General features: G+C 54.9%; 1 protein-coding gene across 1 annotated transcript in view; it reads left to right on the forward strand.

Annotated features, from left to right (window-relative positions):
* LOC128073143 (collagen alpha-2(I) chain-like) overlaps positions 1 to 23,924 on the forward strand; it is a 43,678-nt gene that overhangs the window by 18,976 nt on the left and 778 nt on the right. Inside the window, exons 6-66 of the mRNA XM_052667615.1 lie at positions 5,659 to 5,929; positions 6,013 to 6,329; positions 7,035 to 7,079; positions 7,421 to 7,540; positions 9,067 to 9,105; positions 9,221 to 9,274; positions 9,772 to 9,825; positions 10,747 to 10,854; positions 10,959 to 11,012; positions 11,337 to 11,390; positions 11,477 to 11,521; positions 11,755 to 11,808; positions 12,158 to 12,202; positions 12,297 to 12,350; positions 12,436 to 12,480; positions 12,571 to 12,624; positions 12,722 to 12,766; positions 12,920 to 12,973; positions 13,159 to 13,203; positions 13,604 to 13,657; positions 13,793 to 13,900; positions 14,385 to 14,442; positions 14,722 to 14,771; positions 14,932 to 14,976; positions 15,098 to 15,151; positions 15,285 to 15,329; positions 15,646 to 15,699; positions 15,859 to 15,912; positions 16,248 to 16,301; positions 16,496 to 16,549; positions 16,750 to 16,803; positions 16,967 to 17,011; positions 17,307 to 17,351; positions 17,475 to 17,582; positions 17,735 to 17,788; positions 17,963 to 18,016; positions 18,197 to 18,250; positions 18,327 to 18,434; positions 18,511 to 18,564; positions 18,679 to 18,786; positions 19,087 to 19,140; positions 19,268 to 19,321; positions 19,477 to 19,530; positions 19,900 to 19,953; positions 20,188 to 20,295; positions 20,413 to 20,466; positions 20,567 to 20,620; positions 20,828 to 20,881; positions 21,023 to 21,076; positions 21,208 to 21,261; positions 21,411 to 21,464; positions 21,923 to 21,976; positions 22,134 to 22,187; positions 22,273 to 22,326; positions 22,409 to 22,462; positions 22,543 to 22,560; positions 22,661 to 22,714; positions 22,836 to 22,898; positions 22,999 to 23,164; positions 23,459 to 23,565; positions 23,827 to 23,907. Of these exons, the coding sequence (XP_052523575.1) occupies positions 5,659 to 5,929; positions 6,013 to 6,329; positions 7,035 to 7,079; positions 7,421 to 7,540; positions 9,067 to 9,105; positions 9,221 to 9,274; positions 9,772 to 9,825; positions 10,747 to 10,854; positions 10,959 to 11,012; positions 11,337 to 11,390; positions 11,477 to 11,521; positions 11,755 to 11,808; positions 12,158 to 12,202; positions 12,297 to 12,350; positions 12,436 to 12,480; positions 12,571 to 12,624; positions 12,722 to 12,766; positions 12,920 to 12,973; positions 13,159 to 13,203; positions 13,604 to 13,657; positions 13,793 to 13,900; positions 14,385 to 14,442; positions 14,722 to 14,771; positions 14,932 to 14,976; positions 15,098 to 15,151; positions 15,285 to 15,329; positions 15,646 to 15,699; positions 15,859 to 15,912; positions 16,248 to 16,301; positions 16,496 to 16,549; positions 16,750 to 16,803; positions 16,967 to 17,011; positions 17,307 to 17,351; positions 17,475 to 17,582; positions 17,735 to 17,788; positions 17,963 to 18,016; positions 18,197 to 18,250; positions 18,327 to 18,434; positions 18,511 to 18,564; positions 18,679 to 18,786; positions 19,087 to 19,140; positions 19,268 to 19,321; positions 19,477 to 19,530; positions 19,900 to 19,953; positions 20,188 to 20,295; positions 20,413 to 20,466; positions 20,567 to 20,620; positions 20,828 to 20,881; positions 21,023 to 21,076; positions 21,208 to 21,261; positions 21,411 to 21,464; positions 21,923 to 21,976; positions 22,134 to 22,187; positions 22,273 to 22,326; positions 22,409 to 22,462; positions 22,543 to 22,560; positions 22,661 to 22,714; positions 22,836 to 22,898; positions 22,999 to 23,164; positions 23,459 to 23,565; positions 23,827 to 23,907 (4,224 nt within the window). The remainder of the gene's footprint in view (positions 1 to 5,658; positions 5,930 to 6,012; positions 6,330 to 7,034; positions 7,080 to 7,420; positions 7,541 to 9,066; positions 9,106 to 9,220; positions 9,275 to 9,771; positions 9,826 to 10,746; positions 10,855 to 10,958; positions 11,013 to 11,336; positions 11,391 to 11,476; positions 11,522 to 11,754; positions 11,809 to 12,157; positions 12,203 to 12,296; positions 12,351 to 12,435; positions 12,481 to 12,570; positions 12,625 to 12,721; positions 12,767 to 12,919; positions 12,974 to 13,158; positions 13,204 to 13,603; positions 13,658 to 13,792; positions 13,901 to 14,384; positions 14,443 to 14,721; positions 14,772 to 14,931; positions 14,977 to 15,097; positions 15,152 to 15,284; positions 15,330 to 15,645; positions 15,700 to 15,858; positions 15,913 to 16,247; positions 16,302 to 16,495; positions 16,550 to 16,749; positions 16,804 to 16,966; positions 17,012 to 17,306; positions 17,352 to 17,474; positions 17,583 to 17,734; positions 17,789 to 17,962; positions 18,017 to 18,196; positions 18,251 to 18,326; positions 18,435 to 18,510; positions 18,565 to 18,678; positions 18,787 to 19,086; positions 19,141 to 19,267; positions 19,322 to 19,476; positions 19,531 to 19,899; positions 19,954 to 20,187; positions 20,296 to 20,412; positions 20,467 to 20,566; positions 20,621 to 20,827; positions 20,882 to 21,022; positions 21,077 to 21,207; positions 21,262 to 21,410; positions 21,465 to 21,922; positions 21,977 to 22,133; positions 22,188 to 22,272; positions 22,327 to 22,408; positions 22,463 to 22,542; positions 22,561 to 22,660; positions 22,715 to 22,835; positions 22,899 to 22,998; positions 23,165 to 23,458; positions 23,566 to 23,826; positions 23,908 to 23,924) is intronic.

A 23,924-nucleotide genomic window follows, 5' to 3' on the forward strand; every position in this document is an offset into this window, starting at 1 on the left:
CATCAGTCACACAGTTGATCCCCAAGGACACAGTGCACCCAGGGTGTCCTCAGGACTCTGCCCAGGGAGAGCCCTCATCTCCTGGCCAGGTTCTGAACGGGTTCTGCACCCGTGTTGTCTCTCTTTCTCTCCAACTGTGCAGGTGCCAAAAGAAACCAATGTGATCCAGGACTCCTCAGCTCGGGTACAGCTCTGCACTGCAGGAGTGATGCGCAGGGAATGTTCCTCCGCATACCCTCCTGGTGTCTCACCCCATTTATTTGTTTCATTTGGGATTTCTAGCCATGGTTTGTTGTCCAATTTCATGCAAACAGACATCCTGAGATGGAAGCCTGCCAGCAAATGCAAACTGTTTTTTTTTTTTTTTTTTTTTTTAAATTTATTTATTTACTTATTTTTGTATGATTGAGCAATGAAGAGTCCTCTCTATTTCCCTCCCAGGCACTGCCATTGAGAACTTAAGGATGGTTTGTGTTCCCATCCTGATGGATGGGATGCTGCCATGGTTGAACTGATGGAGCTCATGGGTTGCAGAGTGATGGTTTGGGATGAGTTTGGTTTTGGAGCACTTAATCAGAACCAGAGATGCCTCAGGATCCTTGATGTTTGGATTCATTAGAAGAAAAAATGCACTACTAACAGTGTGAAATAATGAAGAGCAGAGCAGGGATGTCCAGTGCTGTGCTTTGGAGTTACACTTTCTATGCCTTTGTTCTCTCAGAAGTAAATAAGCACATCAATGAATTCCCAAATCCCTAATTAGAGCCGATTAATTATGAAGAGCTATAGTGACAACGGAAGAAGATGTGAGTGGGTGAAGGCAGTAGATGTGTTGTTTGTTAGTGTTTCCTAATTGGACTCAGCTCTGCTGCCAGAGCTTTGTGAGAGCTTGGTGGCTGTTGCTCATATCAAGACACGTTTCAGAGGATAAAGCAAATCACAGTGTGGTGCTTGTGATGATTGGGGACAGTTCATAGGAAGGGAGGAGGGGGCAAAAGCTTGTATTGCAAGTGAGGCTCCCTTAGGAGAAAGTCTGCTCTTGGTTTTCAGCCTTCCTGAGACTGAGTTTCTCCCAGAAGGTTCTTCCAGGGGATCGATGGTTGAATGCATTGGGAAGAAAATAGTTTGGTGTTGTCTTTCTCTGGTCATGAGCTTGTAAATTGTATCGTACCTTTGTCTGCTGGATGGGAAAGGCTTCTATTCACAACAGTATGTTTCCTGGTAAGGTGTGAAGCTTTGAATTACGCTCTGCCTGGTCTGACCTTGCAGAAAATGAGGGCAATGTGGTACAGTGGTGTCTGCACTCCTGAGGACAGATGTGCCCCACGCTGGGCTTTGACATGCTTGCTGCTCTCTGAGTGAATCTCCTTTCTGGATGGTGGAATCCATCCGTAACGAGCAAACAGCCCAGCAGAAGTCAGGGATCATCACACTGACACCATTATGTGTCAGCAAAATGCTACTCATCTTCTTGGAAGATACCCACTGAGTTACATGAGGTGTCCTTTAAAAACTACAGCATTAGTTGCACTATCTGTGATGTTGCTATTACCCAGCTCCATGTCAGTTGCTCCGCTACCCAGCGTGAGCTCTGCTTTGAGGACAAGCTCTGTAATTGCTCTAGGGCTCCTGATTGCCTTTTTTGGGGCACGTTATCACAACACAAAGTGTTCCCAGTATCCCTTGGCTTTCCCCAGTTTCTGAGCCAAACCAACCCCCCAGTGCTCACGTTGGGCTATTTCAGTGGCTGCCACTGCCCCGTGCCGAAGCTGCCCCTCTACAAGTCAGGATGCACTTTGCTTATCACATATCTATTCCCCTTACCTCTCTTTTACAAATACCCCTTGTGCCTGCTCTCAATTCCTGCTGTCCCTACTCCCCGAATGTCCTTTAGGGCAGTTCCACACCTCGATGCCTTCTGCCCCATTCTAGTGGGCAGCTTTGAGCTGCTTAAAGCATTTCCCAGCTTGTGCATCTCAGTTCTTCTCACAATGACTTCTCACTCTAAATTTGGCCGTTACAAAGGAGCAGGCAGGGATGCTATTGGGCTTGGCATTTTATTCTGTTTACAAAGAGCCCGCATAACTCAACTGTGATTGCTGGGACGTGTGGGACCTGTAACTTTCAGCTCAGAAAGTCAGACATTTCCCCTGAGCTCGCCAGATGGGAACCTCTAACCCAGGCCTTTCCCATGCCAGACATTACAGACGAACATCAAAATCCCAGACAAGCATTTTCTAGGGATTCCAGCATTGCACTGCAGAGTCCCCCTGGCTCTGGTTCCTGTACACAGTGTAATTGCAGCAGATCCCAGCCCTGCCATCCCCTGCTGCACACCCTGGTGCTTCAGCTCCTGGTTAATGTATGCACTGGTATCTAGAGCCTTTAAACCTGCTGCTTTAGGCAGAGCTCAGGCTTCCAGCGCTGGCTTCCCACCGTGCTCTTCCTCCCTTGATGCCATCCAGCATCGCCAAGACACCTTTCCTCTGCTGTTAAAAATGACGTTGGATTTTATTTTAGTGGTTTGCCATTCAGTCCTCCTCCAGCCCTTGCAAACCAGCCGTTTTCCTTTGAAGCACCTGCCTTTAAACTCAAAGCTTTGCGCAGGTTTTGCAAGGCAGGATCTCAGCATCTCTTCAAGTCCGACCTTCCTCTGTCCTCTGCCTGCTGGGGGCTTTCTGGTTAATGATGTCCATGTGCTCCATGGGCTGAATCATCCCCTCCTCGTGATGCAGCACAAAGCATCGTAGCTCACCGATTTCCCCCTCTGTGAGACATACAGAATGAAGTTTAATTTCTCCTGGCTGTAGCTGGCACGTTTCGTGGTTTCATTTATTGCAAAAATGTGTCTTCAGGAAATGAACGCTTTTGGTTTGGATCAAAAATTATAGATAGATAGAGATATTTATTTTGTAAGAATGGGGAACAGGGGTCTTGTTGGAAAGCTGAATTTGGTTCTCACCATTAAAAATGGATTTCAAAACAGTTTTTAATCAGAAAGCCCCCAAAGCAACGCTGAAGCTGCCGTGGTGGTGGTGGGATGATGGTTGGACTTGGTGACCTTTAGAGGTCTTTCCCAACCTCAGTGATTCTGTGGTTATTTAGGCATCAGCTGGCTTTGCATTTTTGATATTTTAAGAGCAGAAGCCAAGGGGACACCCATGTTACAAACTGTGTGCCCAGCAGTGCTCTTTGCCCAGTATGTGTCTGGAAACGGCAGTGAGCAAAGGCAGCACCTGAATGTTCCATTTTAAGGCTCTGACTGGAGCTTTCGTTTCCCTAACTGACTTGTAATTATTAGCTAAGGCCTTGGATAGAAGAAAACTGGCCTGAAGAGTGGGGCTGTTGTGGATTGAATGGGTCTCCTGCCCCACATCTTAGTGGGATTCAATGGCCCAACAGGGGGAGGTTGGGCTGGGAGTCGGGTTGGTGTTTGTAGCCTCCAGGAGGGTCAGATTGCAAAGCTCTCTCTTAATGTCCTGCAGAGTCTGCCCAGTAATGACATTTCACTTACAAAATAAACGTTTTCTCTGGCCAAGGCTGAAGAATCAGCACCCTGAAATGCAAAATAGCCAATGCTACAACTATTCTAATTTGAACTTACAAAGATGCCATGTCCCCACCCCCACCAGCTCTCATTTCTTGCTGAATTTACTGCATGCCAGACCCCAAATTGAATCACACAGCTGTGATTGCAGAAGCTGTGGGTTTAATTACTGTGCCTGGTTGCAGGACGAGGATCACCCGACGCGTGGTGCCACTGCCCCCCCAAGCCTCCTTTGTCCCCTGAGATGAATTCCCATCTCTGCTATTTATTAGCTCTTCCTTAGACTGCCAGGTGCTGGGGGTGGAGGTTTACAAACAGCATTAAATCTTTGCTGGGCAGATGTTGGAGCGTGCGTCAGGCTGACCCCAATTTGCTGTGGTTTGCTAACAAATTACACGGCCCACGGGCTGCATTGTTCAGGGGGGAAATTGAGCTAGTGACTGCTAATTATAGTGTGCTGATAGGCTAGAATGTCAGCACTGAGGAGCTCCTCCCACCAGGCTCCAGACCTTGCTTTCCACCTTGCCCTCTTTACTTCTTGCACGTTGACCTTACCACAACCTCTCTCAACTCCTGCTCCTCAGTACCAGGTTATAGCATAGGTTGATGGCTGATGCTTGGACTAGGTGGCTGGGCCAGGTGATCTCAGTGGTCTTTCCAACTTTAACGATGCTGTGACTCCACAGAGGCACTAAGGGACACGGCTTAGTGATGAGACTTGGTAGGTCAGGTCGACCTGATGGTTTTTGAAGGCTTTTTTCCAACCTAATTTCAAGCTATGATTCTACTCTTAGAAATATGGTTATCAATGAGGTTTGAGTAATTTTACTCATGCTAGGGATTCTGAATGGCTCCCAGCAAAGCCAGCTTTGCTGTGTGTGGGCTATGCACAAGATTGGAGGGATTAGACAAGTGTCGGCACCAAAATATGAGCTTGCTACCTCTGAGTCAACTGGGGGGCTGGATCACACCTGCTGGCATTATTCCTGGCTCTGCTTAAAGCAGAAATGTGACATGGGTGGCTTCAAAGAATGGGGCTTGGTCCTGCTTAGTCAGACATTCAGTGCATGGAGTGTATCTGTGTTGGAGCAGGCAGCCTCTCACCTGCTACCTATACCCAGGATGTTGAAGGTGGAGGTAGAAATATTCCTGTTCTCCCCCAAAACCTCTATAATAAGAGATCATCTTGGCTTAGAAGAGTATTGCCCTTTGGGAGAGACCTTTGGCTTCAAATGGAGTCGAGGATTGGCCCCAGCTCCCAGTCAGTTGTAGCTGCAGCGATGGACAAAGATGGGTCAGATAATGTGGGATGGATGTGACCTGGGGTGTTTTCACAATTGAATGCAAAGCATTCCAGTTGTTTTGAAAATGCTCTGATGCCTTTTGAGCTCTTCTGTCTCACAGTTGCTCTTCTGAATTGGGTTTGACCAGAGCCATCCATTCCACCAAATCCTTGCCTTGGAGCCACTGGTTTTGGCAGTGACATTGCTGGTGGTACTTGGGAGCATCAGGATGGGTTAGCTCCCATCAACTCACTCCCAACAGAAGGTGCACCTTGAGCCCATGGTGCCGAGCAGAATCAGAGCCAAGTGATTGGTTCAACCAAAAGAAGATGCCCAGGGAAGGACGATGGGAAGGATGCTCGCCGTCTCCTTGTACTTCCCTGCTCCCTTCCCCAGCCCTGCAAGGCAATCACGGACCTGTGTCTCCCTCTAGTGACTTCTCACTGGCTCTGTTAGTCAACTGCCTTGCACCAAACCCCACGATGCATCAGTCAGGGCTGAGCTCCCATGGGTTCTCGTTGGTGCCCTGTGTTGGGTTATGTGTGCCCTACAAAGTGTGCTTTGAGAAGGTGGTGTGGGCCAAAGAGAAACACCAACAAATCCGTGTTAAAATAATTAACTCAAGCAGGTGAACTAACCTGGCACTGGGGAAATGCCTGGAACCCATTCAATGTCCTGCTCTGCTTTGGGTGCTGAAAGAAGCTTATGGTGCACGCTGGTCCAGGACTGGGTATTGGTAGAAAGGTGGCACTTGGAGCCCTAGTAGAATAACAAATAGAAAAAGAGAGAAAACATCAGATTTCATTACTTTCCCTCCTTCCTTCTCAGGATTCCAAGCTCTCCCATCCAGATTTGACCTTGGGCCCACTTTGGACATGGGAGGATGCCCAGGAGACCCTTAGCCTGCAGCCAGATGGGAGCACCCGGACTTTGTTCTCTGCTGCTGAGGTGCCAACAGCTGAAGAGCTGGAGGAAGAGGAGGGAAGCCTTTCTATTGAGGATGAAGGCTTTGAGCTGTTGAACTCCACCTATAATAAAATCACTGGCCCTGGCAGGCCAGGGATCAGCAGGAGCAGACCTGAGATCATCAGCATCCCCAGTAAGTCCGCTGGTGCAGATTCCTCCCTTTCTCCCAAGCATCATCACAACGCCTGGCCCCTTATGGTGCTTTTGTCCTCTCAGGATCATCAGCCAAGAAGGAGCAAGCCTCTGACCCTGGGCAGGAGAACATCACCAAGGAGAAGCTGAAGGGCAATGCAGACATCCGCCTTCGCCTCCCACCCATCAAGCCTGGCCGTGCCATGAACCCCATTGCCTCCTCCAAAGTGTTCCCATCGAGACAACAGGCAGCTGCGCCCGAGGGTTCCTCAGGGATGGCTGCAGGGGATCCAGAGCATCCTTCCATCCCCCTGGGGCACCCCATCTTGCCATCAGTGCGTGGATATCGGGCTCATGTGAAGCCAGGACCCCCAGGGCTGCCAGGACCCCCAGGGCTGCCGGTGAGTGGGGGGGACACAATGGGGGTGGAAGGGTAGGTGGTGTAGGCTGGTTGCATTTCCATGGCAGATGGAGAGGAGAAACCCTTACAATATTGTCAGCCTGTGGTCCCATTCTTTTGCTTCCCCACTGCTGTAATACCTAAAAACTTCATCTAAAGAAACATAGGATTTTCCTTTTGGAAACATGACTCTGCCTTCGTGCTGGGTTGGTGGTGTGATGTGTGTCAGGTCCATAGCACACCCTTGTGATGCATCACCTTGGGCATCTTCACCTCCAGAAATGTGTTGGGAAGTGACTGTGCCTGAGACCTGCCGAGGGCACTGCAGGGATGAATGTCCCTGTGGTGACAGCTGGGGCTGCCTTGGTTACAGTGAGCATGTGGCTGCATCCATGCTAACTGGGACAACTCAGAGCCTCTGACCTCAGGCCGGGCAGCCTGCAGGGCAGAATGGTGATCATAGCATCATAGTTGGAGTCAGAAGGGATACTTAAAGGCCATCCAGTCCCACTCTCTGCAATGCAATGCACAGGGACACCCACAGCTCCATCAGTGCTCAGAGCCCCAACAGCCTGACTTTGGCTGTCTGCAGAGCAACCTGTGCCCCACCACCCTGAGTGTAAAAGCCACCTTCCTTATATCCAGTTTGTTGGTTTGTTCTCTGCTGGGGAAGGCAGAAGGTGATGCAGCTCTTCTTTCCTTGTAGGGATGCCCTGGGAGACGTGGACTGGAGGGGCCCAAAGGAGACAAAGTGAGTATCCAGGAAAATGGGTGAAGCTGTGAGGTGTTGCCAAGGGTTCAGGGAAGCACCAGTGATGGTCTGGGTTTGCATCTTGCTTGTTTTGAATCAACACAGCAAAGCGAGCATCCAGTGCTGCAGCGTAGTGGCCCCTAATGTGTATTTGGAAGAGGAGAACACTCTTTTTGCTGGGTGTTTGAATCCCATGAAGCAGCTTTTAGCTCAGGAGGGATGCTGCCATGTGACACTGACATCCCTGTGCCCAAAGATTATCCCAGGCCAGGATCTGTGCCCAACCTGTCACAAGTGTCCAAACCTTAGGTTGAGTTACAGAGCTGCCTTTTTCTTCTTAGGGTCACGCTGGAGCCATGGGGAGGATGGGACCCCCAGGGGACCCAGGACCCACAGGAATCCCTGGCATCCCCACTCTTGTCCTCTGGAGGAACTCCCGTGAGGACTGGCTGAGCTTCACGGTGAGAACTGCAGGAGGGCTTCAGGGTGGGCACTGAGATACCCACCAATGGGTTTTGTTTTGTTTTTTGTCCTTTTTAATGCTTCCAAAGGATCTTCCCAACCTTTCCATCTTTTCCTGGCTGGCAGGAAGGAGATACAGGAGGGAGAGGGAAGATGCCCCTGGCCTTTTCCTTCTCTAAGGTTCCATGTCCTCTTGTCCTGCTGCTGGGGATGAGGCTTGAAGGCAGGAAGGTGGCCGCAGGGTGCAGTGCTCAGTGCTGCATCCAGGCCTTGTTAGGCTTCATCAAGGTTGCACAGAGTGGAAAACAGAGGAAAAGGGTGGAAAACAGGAGCTGCTGCCCAGACTGGGGAGCTCAGCCTGCTTTGTCTCTCCCCATAGTGTTAAAGGCAAGAGGTCAGGCTAAGAAATGAGGGCAGGGAACTTTAGAGCAGAATAAAGCAAGAGCTCAGATCTTGTGGAAGATGGTGGTGGGTTTTTTTTTTTCCAAAAGGTTGGATTTGGGGTATTTTTCAAGCCTCAGGAAATAATATCCTGTCCTGAGTGAACCTGAGTTCACTGATTCCTGAGACAAAGCAAAGTGCTGGCTCTGCTCCAGCCCCCAAGAAGTCCTGGCAGGGGAAAGGAGCAGTGGCCAGCTCAGGATTGACTCTCAAACAGCCACAATGAGTGCTGCGGCATTAGGGCTCGTTAAACGCATCCATCCATCCATCATCTGCCCCTTAAACACAGCAGGCTGATAGAAATGCTCCCATGTGCTGAAGGCTCTGCCTTCACCCTCTGTAACGAGTTCCTCGGCTTCTTCCTTCAGCGTCAGAGGGTCAAACTTGGGAGGGGGTTTCCCTTGAGGTTGATGGTGGGTAAAACCTGAGCACGTGGGATCCTGAGCATTGCAGTGTGGGTTTGGTGGGGACAGGGCAGGTTCTGGGTTGCAGTGCTGGATGCAGTGGGCACCTCCAAACTGCTGAGCTTGCTGCTCAGGAGGGATGGGTTTTGCCTCCCAGGTGTCTGTAGGTTGTGTTGCTGGGAGGAAAGGAGGCTGGACTGTCACTTTAGGTACAGCTTTGTGCAGGGACGTGGCCCCAGACAGCTGCTAATGGCTGAATTCGATGCCAGCAATGTGCTGGGATGATGAAGGCAGTGCTGGAGAAGATTTATTAGTATTGAACCAGCCTGCTCTCCTTCTCTGTGAAAAAAAGCCCCTGGCAGAGGTGGAGAGAAGGAAAGAAAGAGGATGTTGGGCTGCACATGTGGAAACATAGCAGGGCTGCAACAGAAGCAATGCAACAGAACAAGTCCCTGCTATGCTGAAAAACAACATTCCCAGGCAACTCAATGGACTCGAGGAGGAAGAGAACTTAATCTCCCAGCTGGGGCACCTGCAACCTGGATAAGAGTACAGTGTGGTACCACCCCACATGAGATACACCTTGTAGTTTGTGTAGTGAAAGTTAGTTTTCTTTCCCAGCAGAAAGAGAATGGGGATTTAGGGAGAACTTTGTTTGACGTTTATCCCCATTCTTTCAGCAATCATCCTTTTACCAGCTGCTGCACGCTGGCTGGCCGGTGAGTAGCATTCCAGGTTTGTTTTTACTTCTTCATGGCCAGCTGGGGGGGGTTTTCCTCTACCCAAGCACTCTGACAGCAAGATCTGCTCTACCAACACTTCTCTTTAATGCAGAGAAAACCCGGAGCCCCCGGCCCCCCAGGGCACCCAGGGAAAGCAGGCATACCGGTAAGCACAGCCACCTCCAGGTGCCCATGGACACTTTGGGTTCCCAAGCAACCCTGAACTCCCTCAAAATCAGCTGTAATTTGAGGACTTGGGATTCCAGCCTAGAGGTTTGCTTGTTGGTGGTCCACTGATGGACAGGTGATGTCTCAGCTCTGTGACATTGTCCCCCCTCTGCCAGCCCCTGGTGCTGCTCCTGTGTGTGCCCACTTGTTTCGGATAAAGACAGTGTTTGTTCATTCGGAGAGCCACCAGAACAAGTCAAGGAGCTGCTCAAGTGGTGCTTGGCAACAGGTCACAGGTGGAGCAGAAGGGCTGCAGGGCACTTGGATGCGGATCCACCCTTGGATGCCATTTCCATGGCTCTCTGTGCACTGTTCCTTGTTCTCCAATAACCATTACCTACGAGGCCGTGACATCTCTCAATACATCTCTCAATTCTGCAATATGATCCGGGGGCACAGCCTACTTTTGCTGACTCGATTTGTGTTTGCACGCAGGGGCTGTGTGGGGAGCCAGGACAGCCGGGGGAGAAGGGCCAGCAGGGGTACATGGTGAGTGCCACCCATCCCATGGCTAGGGATGCTCAAATGCAGGATGAGGTGGAGGGTGGGGGGCTGGTGCCTGTGTTGGACTTTCACAGCTCCAAAAGCTGGTGGAGAAATTTAGAGTTTAAGATCTTGAGCAAGAAATGGAGCCACATCACAGAGCTCTGGGTGCCAGAGCAAATCCCCTCCTCACTGCACAGTTGCTGCAAGGTGTCCTTGCCCACCCTGCTCTGTGCAGCAGGGGTGTGCATGGGGACAGTGCTGCCAGCTGTGCTAGGAATGGACAAGAGCTGGAAGAAGACTATCTTTTCAAGCAAGCTTTTGTGTTTTCCAAACCTGCTCTTCACTCTGAAAGACACCAAAGAAGTCACATCTTTCCCTGCTTCCCTCAAACTCTGACTTTCCAAACTCTGAGCCCAGATTTTGGGGATTTCGTGGGGAATCCGAACAATCAAAGCAATTTGAAGGGAAATGCTTTCTGACAGTTCCAGATTGAGCTTTATATCCTGCCTTAATTCAGAGCTGCCAGGGAGCTGAGGACAAACGGAAAACTGCCTCAAGCCTCAGCTCTTCACATGGGGAAGGATTGAGGGCAGCTGGAGTGCCCCAGAGCTGAGCGACAGACACAGAGGGCTTTCACTCTTACTGCTCCCTCCCAGTGCTCTCCCCTACTCCCAGTTTGCTTCTGGCAGTGGCTCTGCTGTTCAAGTTTAGGGGTGGAGCTCGCAGTGCCCGGAGCAATGCCCTGTGATGAGCACTCTGTTGGGCACGTGGTGGCCGGAGGCACCGCTGTCAGAGCAAGAGCTCAGTGTTCATCTTCTCCATTTCATCACAGCATGCACTTCTGGCTCTCCTGTTCTCACCCATCAGCCTGTTCCCAAGTCCCTCAGCTGACGGAGGGGCTCATGGTGCTGGTTCTCTCTGCAGGGCAAGCCAGGGCTGCAGGGCTTGCCGGGTCGTGCAGGGCAGCCTGGCTTGGATGGGTCCCCTGGCTTGGGGGGCAGACCTGGGCTGTGTGGACTGCCTGGCGAGCAGGTGAGTGCTGTGTGATGCTGCCCAGACCCCACAGTGACCCCAGGGAATGTGGGAGGCTGGGAGTTGTTGCATTGCTCAGCCCATTCCTTCCTTCATCTCCTCAGGGGATGCAGGGCTTCCGCGGGGACCGGGGGCTGGCTGGTGAGAAGGGAGAAGAGGTGAGATGGCCTATGCTTTTCTGGCCTATACTTCATTCCCCTGTAAGCATCGTCTCATCATCCAGATGGAGAATCTCTTGCCCTTGGGCTCAACCTCACTGCATGTGGCTGCTGCTGGCCAGGGCAGTGCGGGTCACTGGAGCAGGGTAGCAGTGCACTGGGGACCAGCTCTGTGGCTATTTCTTTTCTTCCTGAGATGGTGCATGTAGTGCAAGGTGCAGGGTCCCCACCCCCTGCCCCACACCGGAGCTCCTTTGAGCCACAGCAGCTGCGTTTAGCTCCCGATGCTCTGCTTATGGCTCAACTGGCCTTGTTCCCTTCCAGGGCTTCTTGGGTGACCCTGGACCTCCTGGGGAGAAAGGCGAGAAGGGAATGAAGGTGCAGTGCCTGTCCTTGCCCTGCACAGCCTTCCCTGTGCCTCCTGCCCCGAGGCCATGCTGTCCTCCATCTCTTGGCTTTTTTAGGGGGTGAAAGGAGAGAGCGGCCTGCCCGGTCCTGCTGGAGCTCACGTGAGTTGATGCAGGAGCATGGGATGTCCTCCTCTTTGCACATTGCTCCTTCCCCTCCTGCTACATCCTCAATCCCATTTCCATAATCAATGCCTTTGCTTTGGAGAGGTGAGGTCACGTCCCCTTGCAAATGTCCCAGCCCTTGGGAAAACCTTTAGGATCTCCACGCCTCCCATTCCTCTGCAAGGGACGTGACAACAGCACTTTGTTAAGAGCTCTGCCTTCTGTCCTAGGGCATGGCAGGTCTGAAGGGTGCCATGGGCTTCCAGGGCCCTGCAGGGCCAGAGGTGAGGGGTTTTTCTTTCTCTGGGTCTCCAGCCCTGCCCCATTAAGAGCAAGGAGCCCTGGGGCAAAGCCCAGGCTGTGGCAGCATCTGAGCTCTGTCCTGCTCTCAGCATGATGACAGCATTAGTCAACGGCAGGCATCCCAGTGAGAAAGAACTGGATTTGTAGGAGAGGCAAAAGGGAAATTGAAATGGTTTGGTCATGGAGTAGGGAAGAAATAGGGACAGAGGGATAATGGATGCTTGGAGAGTCCTTGATGCATGATGTGAAGAAGAATGGGGGAAATGGGGATGTGAAGACTCAAAGCAGAAAACCACACCATAAAATGGCATCTGTTCTCTGCTGCCTCAGGGAGAAGGTGGTTCAGTGGGTTCCTCAGGCCCTGCTGGCCCTACGGTAAGTCACGGTGCTCCACTTCCCACAGCAATGCTATGGGGTCTCCAACCCAGCCCCCACAGCCCCGGGGCTGAGCATTGCTCTTGCCTTGCAGGGACAGCCAGGCCAGCCAGGTTCTGTTGGGTGCCAAGGAGTCAACGGCTCTCAGGTGAGGCTCCCCAGGCTCCCTGCTCTGTCCTTTGGGATTTTCCAGCTGCTGGGCTCATCAAATCCCTTCACTGCTCTCTCCACAGGGAGAAATGGGTCCTCCTGGCTTGCCTGGCCCCCATGGTCCCAAGGTATATCAGGACGGGCAAATCTCACAGCAACGGGGTGTCTGGGGGCAGCTGGGGGTTCTGGGAGCTTTTTACCCCTCTGCTGTTTTTCAGGGGCCGCAGGGCTTGCAAGGACAGCGTGGCCCCCCCGGCCTCAGGGGTATGCAGGTAAATGATGTGTGGGTGCCATCCTACATTGCTGAGGTGCACATGTGCAAGTTGGGAAAGGAGCTGCTGAGCTCCATCCCTGCGTGCTTCTCTGCAGGGTCCTGCTGGGATGGAGGGGTCCTCCGGTCCCAAAGGAGACACTGTAAGAATTTCTCCTCTAGTTTTGGCCTCTGGTGGGGCTGGAACTTGGGTTCAAGTGTTTCCCTTTGAGGCATCCCCCTCCCCTGGGGTCTGTGCTGCTTTTGGCTGTACAAACATCATGCTGGGGTGGCTGATGCTGGCATTCTCCTTGCAGGGCACAGAGGGGGTCCCTGGAATGAGGGGACAATCAGGACAGGAGGGACCTGTGGTGAGTCCATGGGGGTGAATGGCAGGGTGAGGGATGTCCCCTCCTCATCTTGAAGCACCCCAAAATCACTGTGAGATAATGCCAAGCAGCCCCAACTCCCTCCCCCCACACCCACCCCCACTGGCAGAGTTCTTTCTGTGTTGTGTTCTTTGAGTCTAACTCGTGTTTTGTGTCTCTCTCTGAAGGGGTTTATTGGCCTGCCAGGGTCCAAGGGCATCCAAGGAGAGCGGGTGAGTGATGGCACCCACACCATGCATGGCTCAGGGTGTGGAAAAGTCTCAATCAAGCAGCCCAAAGCACCAGTTTAATCAGTTTATCCATGTTGGCATTGGAATAGGTGGCATTGCAGTTTTGGATTTGTCTGAAGTGCTGTGCCACGAGGAGCAGGCAGAGATGGCAGTGTGCTCTGTCACCTGCTTTAGGGGTGACAAGGATAGTGGGAGTGCTTCAGCTTGTGTTAAATAAGCCTCTAATGAGGATGAGGTGCTGACATGGGATGGGATGCTGATTTGAGCAGAGCCAGCGCTGTGACACCCAAATGGGCATCAGTGCCCCACATGGGATCTGACCAAGCTTTGATTGTGGTTTCCAACAAGTCTGAGGGTGCCCTCCCCTCTGCTGCTCTTACAGGGCTGCCGGGGTCCCAGCGGAGCCAAGGGAGACCTGGGAGCCAAAGGAGGCAAGGTACAGTGCACAGGGCCTGGGAGCTGCTCCCTTCCTTCGGCTGGGAAAGCAGCCAGCCCCAGCCGTGTGCTCGCACTGTGCTGTGTGTGACCTCACACCGTGCTGCTGATCCATTCCCATCTTCCTCTTGCCCAGGGTCTGCGCGGAGCACCAGGAGCTGCGGGTCCCCCAGGGCTGCGGGGCCAGATGGGCTCATTGGGCTTCCCAGGACCCCGCGGGGCAGCAGGACCCCGGGGACCTGAGGTGAGGCTGGGGGTGGGCAGGCAGCTTGGGAGGGGTGAAGGGAGCGTGGGCAGCTCTGCCGGCCACATCCTTCTTCTTTCTGTGGGATGAAGGCTCTGGGACCTCTCATTTGTCACCTGGAGTCAGGGAGGAAATGCAGCATCAGGGAGGAAATGCAGCATCAGGCAGGGGCTGTGCAGCCTGGGCAATCATGAGAGGGCTGTTGGGGTGCCTCCCCAACAATCCTCCCTCACAATCACTCTTCAGGATGAGAAATGAGCCCTCCCACATCCCTAGGAGATGGGGATGCAGCGCAGCTCATCTTTGCCTCCTTTCCCACTTTTAGGCTGTGCTGCCTTGTGCACTGCTGCTGTATTCATTGGTCTGAGCAGCCTGTGCCGGAGCACCACGGCTGTGTCTGAGCCCACGGGAGCTCAGCACACCCACCTTTCGTATTCACTCTATGATTCTCTCAGCCATTTCTGTTCTATTTTTTTTCCCACAGGGAGAAGAAGGGCAGATGGGTCCAGTGGGGCTGAACAGCAGCGAAGGACCGAAGGCCAGTGATGGTTTTGGCACTGCGTTGTGGTAGCCCATGGGCAACCCTCACCCCTGCAGGGAGGGGCAGGGATGTGGCCACCAGGCCCTGGAGCCCCAGCATGAGTGCCAGCACCTGGGGGACGGTGTCACACTGCCACTCAGTGCTGAAGCCAACCATACAGGTCCCCAGCCTCATGTCCCCAGTTCATGGTGCCTTGTATCCATTCTGAGGTGGAAGGGTTGGGGGGAACCTCAGTGTTACCTAAAATGACAGCACTTCTCTCTGGGTGAATTGTAGGGAGGCCGAGGACCTGATGGCCCAAAGGGAATGCCAGGACCACGGGGTGCCAGGGTAACTAATGGGCTGTGGTTGCCTACAGCTCAATTTTGAAGCATCTTTGAGGATGGAGACGGAACAGCACAGGGGCCATTTGCTGAGTGATCCCTGTTGAATCTCCATTAGTGTTACTCCTGCCAGAAAGAATCTTTTCTCAGTGCTCAATCCTTTCCAGGGCCGTGGGGGCCAACGTGGGCTGGTTGGAGTCCCAGGAGCTCCTGTAAGTAGGTGATGCCATGTGCATGAGGCTGGGGATTTTGGCCACTGTGGGAGGGCACAGCTGTTGGGAAGCTGTGGTATCTGTCACCAGGCTCTGCTTTGAGGTGAGATCCTCTTTCCAGGGCTCAAGAGGCATCCCTGGAGCAGAAGGCACAGAAGGAAAGCCTGGTATACAGGTTCCCATTCTACACTACATCCTATATATTGTCTACCGACCTGCCTGCATGTGGCTGAGGTTGCAGGGATGGGATGGGATGGAACGGCTGCCCCTGCCTCTCCATCCTCACCACCCCCTGCCTTACCCTGCAGGGTCCCCCCGGGGCTGTGGGCAGCCCAGGCAGGATGGGAGCACCGGTGAGTAGAGCTGCCAGTCCTTCTGCCTCGTTTCTGTCTATCCACATCTCTGCAGCTCCCTGCCCTGGGGGATGTGCCCTGGAAGGGCAAAGGAGACGAAATGAGAAGGGTGCATTTAAGAAATAGGTTTTGCAAAATTGTCGTTCCTTATCACTGATGGCAAGTTTTCCATTCCAAAGGTTTCTTAACGCTTGCTCTGCTGGAGAGCCTCTCCATTCCCCGTGTTCTGCCTTTGCTCTCCTATCACCATCTCTGTCTGCCATCCTTGTGCTCCTTTCCCTTTCCTCCAGAGCTCATCCTCTGCCCTTCCCTACAGGGCTTTGTAGGTGTGCAGGGGGGCAGAGGGCATGCAGGACCTCCTGGACCTACAGTAAGGACAACCTGCATGGATCCCCCCCCTTTTCCTATTCTGCACTCGTATGTGTGGGAAGGCAGCAAGGGTGTCTGGGGAGGGCTGGGATTGTCCCCTCCTTGGGGAACCAGCAAATGGTCAGATTGACTGAAATCTCCTCCCTAAACACTTCCAAAGGGGCCCCAAGGAAAACCTGGAACTGATGGAGACCCGGGTTGCATGGGTCCAAAGGTGAGAGCTGGGGATGGGGATGGGTTGGGTGTCCTGCTGGCAATAAGTGTCCCTGGGCTGGTGTGGGGAGCATCCACGTGGTTGCTCAGCTTCGGATGCACCAGGGTTGGCTGAAGATTGGAGGGGATCTGAGCTGCTGCTCAGCATGAGGTTCAGACCCACATTCCCACTGGGGCAACGCACAGGGACACAGATTTCTCAGACAGCCTGGATGTGGAGCACAAAGGGGCACACACACCTTGTGGAGGCTTTTGGGGGTGGACATTCTCTTGCCCCATGGATCTGCACAGCCCAGAGCACATGAGCAGGGTGCTGAGGGCTCTGTCTCCTGGCAGGGTCTGCCTGGGAAACCTGGCTTGGAGGGACCACAGGGGCCGGTTGGCATGTATGTAAGTGCTGTGGCTGCCCAGGAGAGGCATGGGAACCAAGGGAGGGGTGATGGATCCATGTGGGATAAGGTCAATGAGCCAGAGCCAAGCAAGGCACTGAGCCCTAAGCATCACCACTGCTTCCCCCAAACCCCACTGCTGCTGCACAGCCCTGAGCGCCTCCCAACATCATCCTAACACCATCCTCTCCCTAGGGCTACCCAGGACCGGCTGGCGATCGTGGGAAGCCAGGGCACAGGGGAAACAAGGTAGAGCCAGGATTGGGGTGCTGATCCTAAGGGGCTGTGGGGCAGCATCCAGCCCCATTCTGAATGAGCCAGCAGCTCTCCCTGCGCTTCACCTGCTGTGCCTCCTGTATAAGATGATGGACTGCTATTTTTTTCCCCTCTTAAGGAGCTACTGCATTAAAACAGGTGGCAGAAAGGATTTATCATTTGTCCTCAAACAGGGAGAAGCTGGAGCCCAAGGCCCACCAGGATTTCCTGGAAAAGCTGGTCCCAAGGTGAGGGCTTTTGGCTGCCTCTGGGCAGCTCCAATTCCCTGCAGGATGCAGAGAAATGGGAAATCCTTATTACCAGCATTAAGGAGCAGATTCGGGGGAAGGGGGTGTGTAGGGCTGCAGCTAGGGCTGAGCATGGGGCCCTGATGTCTCTGTCTTCCCCCAGGCCCCACTAGGCCCCCCCGGCCCACGAGGTGCTCCTGGCTCCCAGGTAGGGCTGGGTCTGCTTGTTTTCTCCTGCAGCCATGCAATGCCCTGTGCCACACGCCATGCAACGTGTGTTAAGCAACACATGCCATGCAATGCCCTGCAATGCGTGCCGTGCTGTACAACACAACGTATTCCATGCAGCACCCTGCGGTGCACGGCGTGCGATGCCAATGGCATTGGCAGTGTGCTCCCCCAGCTCTGTTTGCTGAGGGTTTGTTTTGCTGCTGTCTAGTGGGGATGGCCTGGGCAGGGTTTTTGGCTCTGCTGCAGCCTGCTCGGGGTCTCTCTTGTTTCAGGGAAGAGCAGGAGAGCCGGGTCCTCGGGGATTCCCAGGGCTGCCGGTGAGTGGGGAGCTGCGCTTTGCAGAGTTGGAGCTGTGTGCTGTGTGATGGAGTGGGAGAGAGGTGATGGAGAACAAGACCCACACGCTGCCTGGGATCCTAAATATCCTTCTGGCCTTTCAGGGAGCTCCTGGTGTACGAGGGCTGCACGGCGTGCCCGGGAAGCCTGGCTTAGTGGGGGAAATGGGGGCACCTGGAGCAGCAGGGGCTGCTGGCCCTCCTGGGTACCCGGTGAGTGGGATGCCATTGGGATGGGGCTGCTCAGCATTGAGGGAGGTACAGGGGGCTTGGCTGTGGGGGTGCTGGGTTCTCAGCATCCAGGCTGCAGGGTCCTGCTGGGTTACCACTGCACTGTGCTGTTAATGTGGATTGCTTATCTGCAGGGCCAAGAAGGTCCAAGAGGACCTGAGGGGCCTTCAGGGATGCAAGGCGAGCAGGTATGGGAAGAGGAGGAGGAGAGCTGTTCCCCTCATTGGCACTGGGGCTGATCCCTGGGTTGCCACTGAACCCCATTTGCCCAACACAAGGGGATGGTGCCTTGCAAGCCCTCCAGCTAGCACTGGCTGTGCTGGAGGGATACTGCAGCTCTCTGCCCCTGTGTGCCCTGGCAGGGTGTCCTGGGGTGTCCTGGGGAAGCCGGTGCCAGTGGGCTGAATGGTGAGCAGGTAGGTACGGGATGTTTTGCCCTCTCTTTGTATCTCCTGCTGATCCTCAGCCGAAGTAGAGGGAAAGCCAAGGAAAGGGCTTTGAGCAATGTGGGGATATGGAGGCAGCAGCATTCCAGGAGAGACCTCCAGCCATGGAGCAGGGAATGAGGTGGGTCCCAAAGTGTGATTCTTCTGCAGGGATTGCCAGGACCTGCGGGAGCTGAGGGGCGGCCGGGGCTCAAGGGCCATCAGGTCAGTTCTATGGGGCCAGCAGGTCAGTTCCATGGGGTAGCATCAGCCAGGAACAAGTGGCCTCCATCTTTTGCAGGGTGATGCAGGACCTCGTGGAGCTCCGGGTGTCAGCGGTGCTTGCGGGGAGCGAGGAGAACGTGGGCCAGCGGGGCTGCCAGGGGGACCTGGGCAGCAGGGGAAGGAGGTGTGAGCACAGGTCCCCTGGGATACAGCTGAGATGGGGCTGCTGTGTTGGATGCTGATGCTTCTTCCCTTGGCAGGGGGATGTTGGTGATGCTGGAGAGCTGGGTGAGCCAGGACCACAGGGACGAAAGGTGCGGAGACAATGGAGATACGGGGCTCAGAGGTGGCATCAGTACCTGTGAGCTGATGTGTCTCCATCTAGAAACTCATTTCATCACTATTTCTTCATGTTTATCCTGGAGCAGGGAGATGCTGGCCCCCAAGGCCCTCCTGGAGTGCCGGGACTGGGAGCTGCACCGGGGGAGGCTGGAGAGAAAGGCCACAAAGGAGAGAAGGGCCAGGAGGGGCTGCTGGCAAGTACAGCTGCGGGCTGCAGGGATGCAGTTGGGTGCGGGGTGATGAGGAGGAGCACTTAGCCCAGCAGACCTTGGGTCTGGGAGCTGTGAAAAATGCCAAGTAACAACTTTTATTTAGGGAGTGCTTTATCCCATGGGCTTGACACTCATGCTGGTTCCCGTTTCAGTGTCCGTGGGTTTCACTCTCCGTTTGCAAGCAGCCCCAGGGCCACTGCTCTTATCCTCGTGGGTGTATTAGCCATCTCACTGGGTCTAAGCTGCCTTCCCCCACTGACCACATCCCTCTCTCTGCCCCAGGGCCAGGTTGGTGTCAGTGGTGCCACAGGAACCGCCGGAGCCCGGGGACGCTCTGTGAGTCAGCATCTCCCCACCCCATTGGGGTGGCTGCAGACCCTGGCAGTGGGACACCTGTGAATGGGATGCTGGGCTGCAGCCTGGCTCTACTGGGTCAGTGGCTCTTTTTCTCTGCCCCAAACAGGGTGGGACAGGTCTGCGAGGCCCTCCTGGGCTCCATGGTCTCGAAGGAGCGAAGGTAGAGTGGGGCGATGCTGCAGCCCTTCTCCATCTCTGGTCTCTTCCCAAGTCTTGGTGGGGAGACAGTAGGGATGTGTCACAGGGACAGTTCACCCAAGTGCTAAGGGGCTGGGAGCTGAAGGCAGAGCTGGAAGCATTTCTTTTTCTTCTCAGGGTGATGCAGGACCCTGTGGCAGGGATGGAGCTGCTGGAGCAGCTGGGCCAGAGGTACTGCTGTGTGTGCACTGGTGGAGCTTGGAGCTCGCAGGGGCTTCACTGCTTGCAGCACAAAGTGAAGCTGAAGGACTTCTTGCCCCAGACTGTTGAGGGGAGGGGAGAGGGAAAGGGGCAGAAATGAAGTAAGGGGAACTGAGAGGATACACACTCCCAGTCCCAAAATTCAGCCTGGCACCCACGGTGCTGAAGCCTTGTGCGCTGCTGCCATCAGCACATCAATGTCCCTGTGGCACCCAGGTGTCACCTGGCATCACTCCCACACCTGGCAGAATGCGATGGGAGGGAGAGGATGCTCCCAAGGGCCTGAGCATGGGGCATATGGTGGGGTGGGTTTGTGCTGAGTGCCCAACGTCCACACAGGGACCCACAGGACAGGATGGAGCAAAGGGAGACCGTGGCCATCCTGGCCCTGTGGTGAGTTCCCAGCATGGAACAGGCTGAAGAGCTTTTGATGATTAACCTTGGGGCTGATGTCACTGCTGGGGGGGAGGCAGGGGGCGCGCAGAGGCTGCTCCTCAGCTCAGGGATTGCTGTTTGAGGATGGTGGGTGGCTCCATGAGGAGGAGATGCTTGCTGTGATGGGGCAGGTGGGCACTTAGGGGCCAGCACCTGCTGGCTGATGAGCAGCCCCAACTGTGTGTCCCATAGGGCTCAGTGGGTGCACCTGGGCGTCCAGGAGGCCCTGGCTTCAAGGGCTACATTGGGCACCGAGGAGCTGGGGGAGCAGTAGGCACACGGGGGCAGCCGGGTCGACAGGTGAGTGGGGCTCTGTGGGGAAACTGAGGCATGGATTGGGGGTGGACCGAACCTTGGGGTCCCATGGGGATCAACTCAGAGCTGAGGGCCCCGTGCTTTGTCTCCCAATGAATGCAGGGTCCTCTTGGGCCACCGGGCAATGCTGGAGTCCCAGGGTCTGATGGCATTGAGGTGAGTGCCACCCTCTGCCTTTGTGTCCTCAGCTCTTCAAGCTGAGCGCTGCCACCTGCCCATGGAGCAGGGTGGATTTATTTGTTCTTTTTCTTCTTAGGGCCTCGTGGGTGCCAAAGGAGAGCCAGGCACAGTGGGAGAACCAGGGCACACGGTGAGGGGTGGGGGGAGCTGTACTAGAGTGGGTGGCTGAGATTTCCTGGGATCATAGGAAATGCTCACATGGAGCACTCCTGGATCCTGCTGAAACCCAAAAGAGACGGCATCTCAAGCCCTCTTCCTGTGCATGGTGAGAGAAAGGAGGGAGAATCTTGGGCACGGCATTCTCAAAGAGGGATTTCTTTCTCCTTTGGGATTTTAGGGCTCTCCAGGACAAGCCGGTCCCCAAGGGCAGAAAGGTCACAAAGGAGAAAAGGTAATGCCAGCAGCATCCTGCATGGGGACACTGGGGGTCAGCTCTACAGCACCGCCCCAGTGACATCCCCAGGTCTGTGCAGGCAGCAGCCCCTCACCCCCCACTGCTGGTGTCTCACATCTTCATCTCTTCTCTCCCCAGGGTGATGTGGGGCAGGAAGGGCCAGAAGGGGCTCCTGGAGAAGCTGGCAGACGGGTAAAGGGCACTGTTGACCCTACGGAGAGTTGGGCTGTGTCCCCAGAGTGGCAGTGAGGGGATGCAGGCAGTCAGGTCAGTGCATTTGAGCTGCTTGAGTGGCTCACGAGTCTTCAATCTCCTGTTCCCAGGGCAAGCGAGGCAAGGTGGGGCACCGGGCACCCAGAGGCTCCCGTGGACCCAAGGTAGGGTGACCCCATCAGTGCCAGGGATGCTGTGGTACTCATCCTTTGGTGCCTTTTCTGAAGGATAGCTGATAGAGGCGCAGCATGTCTTGGAGCCAGGGCTCTGTCCCCATCCCTTCCTGCCCCCCACTAATGTTTCTGCATTGCAGGGCCATCAAGGTGATGAGGGGCTGGCAGGGCCCCAGGGCCTACAAGGACTGTATGTGAGTACTGGCTCTAAGCTGGAGGGCTCAGGGTGTCCCCTGCTCTCCATTTGCTGCCCAACCCCAAAAGTCAAAGCAGGGACTTCCCATTGTTTCATGGCTCTCAGCCCACCCACTCCTCCCAAATCAGCATCCAAAGTACTGGCAAAAGAAACCATCAAAGAGTTACTTGAATTGCTGGGATTGCTGCTTCTCTATTAAAAAAAGTCCCAGCTTTGGGAACGTCACCAAATGCAAACATAGGCAAGAAGTCTGCAGGCAGCCAAGAGAACTGGTCTGCATCAGTAGCAGAGGTTCCTAAGGGCACGGATGGCTTGCCAGAATGGTAAACTAAGCCATGATGAGGAATGCCTCAAGATTCCTAAAAACTCCCCAAATTCACCAAATCCTCCTGGCTGCTGAGGGCCCTCCATGACAGAGAGGTGTGCAGGGCCAGAGGGCTGCTGCTTCTTTCCTAGGGCATCCCTGGGCTGAAGGGCTTCAGAGGGGACCCTGGACACAAAGGACCCAAGGTGGGTGACACGTGCCATGCCCACCCCCACATGGGGGACGTGTGGCCCCAGGAGCTGTCTCCAGGCTGACATGTGCCACGGTGCTGCAGTGCACCAGCCAGTGTCCCCAGCCATTCCCAGCCTCTCCTTGCTGCAACAGCTTCCCTTTTTCCCATAGGGTGAGAAGGGCAACAGGGGTCACCTGGGGCAGCACGGGGACGATGGCTTCAAGGTGCGTGGGGGGCTCACAGCTCTTCCCCCCTTGCTCCCTGTGTCACCCTGTGTAACACCCTGTGACATCTCTCCATGTCCCCTAGGGCAAGCATGGACCCCAGGGCGCTCCTGGGCGACCAGGGCCCAAGGGAGAGCAGGTACTGATGGGGCTGGTGCAGAATGCACCAGCAAAGAGTAACTGGGGACAGGGCCTGGTTTGCAACCACTGTCCCTCTGCAGGGTGATGCTGGCCCCCCTGGCCCACGAGGACTGCCTGGGCTCCCTGGGAAGCCGGTAGGTGCTTTAATCCTCAGTGTGTGGGGTCTGAAGGGGCAGCTGCTCCTGCTCAGAGTCCTTTTGCTCTTCTCTTCCAGGGCTTGCCTGGACAGAAGGTGAGTGCAGGGTGAGGATGGCCCCATGTCTGATCTGGGGATGCAAGGCAACACCTCACCTCTTTGCTCATCTTTCATCCTCCTCTCCACCCTTTGACAGGGACTGAAAGGTTTCCTGGGCCACCCAGGTGCCAGGGGCAAGCCAGGACCACCGGTAAGAAGAGCCACCAGTGTCCCTTGTGCCCTCCGTGGGGAACTGAAGCGGTGGTTGGTGCCACGTGGAGGGGCAGTGCTGCGAGGGTTGGAGTGTCACCGCTGTTGTCACTGTCACCCAGGGGCTGGCTGGTCCTCCCGGACCCAGCGGGCCAGTGCTGATGCTATCTAAGGAGGAGCTGTGGGTGCGTGATGCTGTGCTGGTCTGGGGTCTTCCACCCCTGGCACTCTGCTGCCTGGTGGGAGGGGGGGGAAAGGGGGTTATCCCTCCCCATCACCTTCCAGCACCTGATTTATCCTGCCGAGCGCCTGAACCGTACCACAGTGCTGGCTCTGCTGGACGACCTGAGCCGTGAGCTGAGAACGCTCGTTGAACATCCCGATGGCACCAAGGACAAACCTGCAGCCACCTGCAAGGAACTGCTGCTGGCCCACCCCAACCTGCCCGATGGTACAGGGCTGCCTTGTGCCCCCAGCTAGGGGACGAGGCAGGGGGGATGGATTTCCTTTATAAACGCTTTTAAGAGGGAATGAGGATTTGGGCTTCAGCTCAGTAGGATTTGTGGTCTCTGGCCCCAGGATGCTCACAGGGAGCTGCACCTTGGGGTGCTCACATGCATGCAAGGAGAGTGTGGGGGTGCAAGGAAGAGAAATAACACAGTGCAGCCCCAGCTTGGGGGTTTGCAGCCTGAGACCACATATTCTGCCTCCCCTGCACCGTCAGCTCCACTCTGCATTCCCACAGGGCATTACTACATCGACCCCAACCAGGGCAGCCCTCGGGATGCTTTCGTGGCCTTCTGTAACTTCACGGCAGGTGCTGAGACCTGCATACCCCCTGTGCACAACCAGGTACAGCCCCAGGGGTCACCTTCAGCCAAGGTGCTGGGATGGCTGCAGAAGGACAGTAATGCTGGTGCCGTGCTGCTGTGACTGCAGTCACTGCAGGGAGTGGTGGCAGCAGTTTGGGGTGAGGATGGTGGTTCCCCATCCTCGTGCTTCAGGGTGGATGCACGCCTCAGTAGGTTTGGAGCTGGTGGGGGTGGATCTGACAGCACAGCAGTGCTACCATCCCTTGCTAGGACAGAGTGACAAGGTCCCCAATCCCTGCAGGTTCCCATCAAAGCCTGGCTGAGCTCCTATGCCTCCATGCACACCTTTGAGTGGTTCAGTGCTCTGCCTGGGGGCTTTGTGGTGAGTGCCCCCAGGGG

Source organism: Tympanuchus pallidicinctus, unplaced genomic scaffold (genome assembly GCF_026119805.1).
Source record: "Tympanuchus pallidicinctus isolate F22 unplaced genomic scaffold, pur_lepc_1.0 scaffold8, whole genome shotgun sequence".
NCBI lineage: Eukaryota > Metazoa > Chordata > Aves > Galliformes > Phasianidae > Tympanuchus > Tympanuchus pallidicinctus.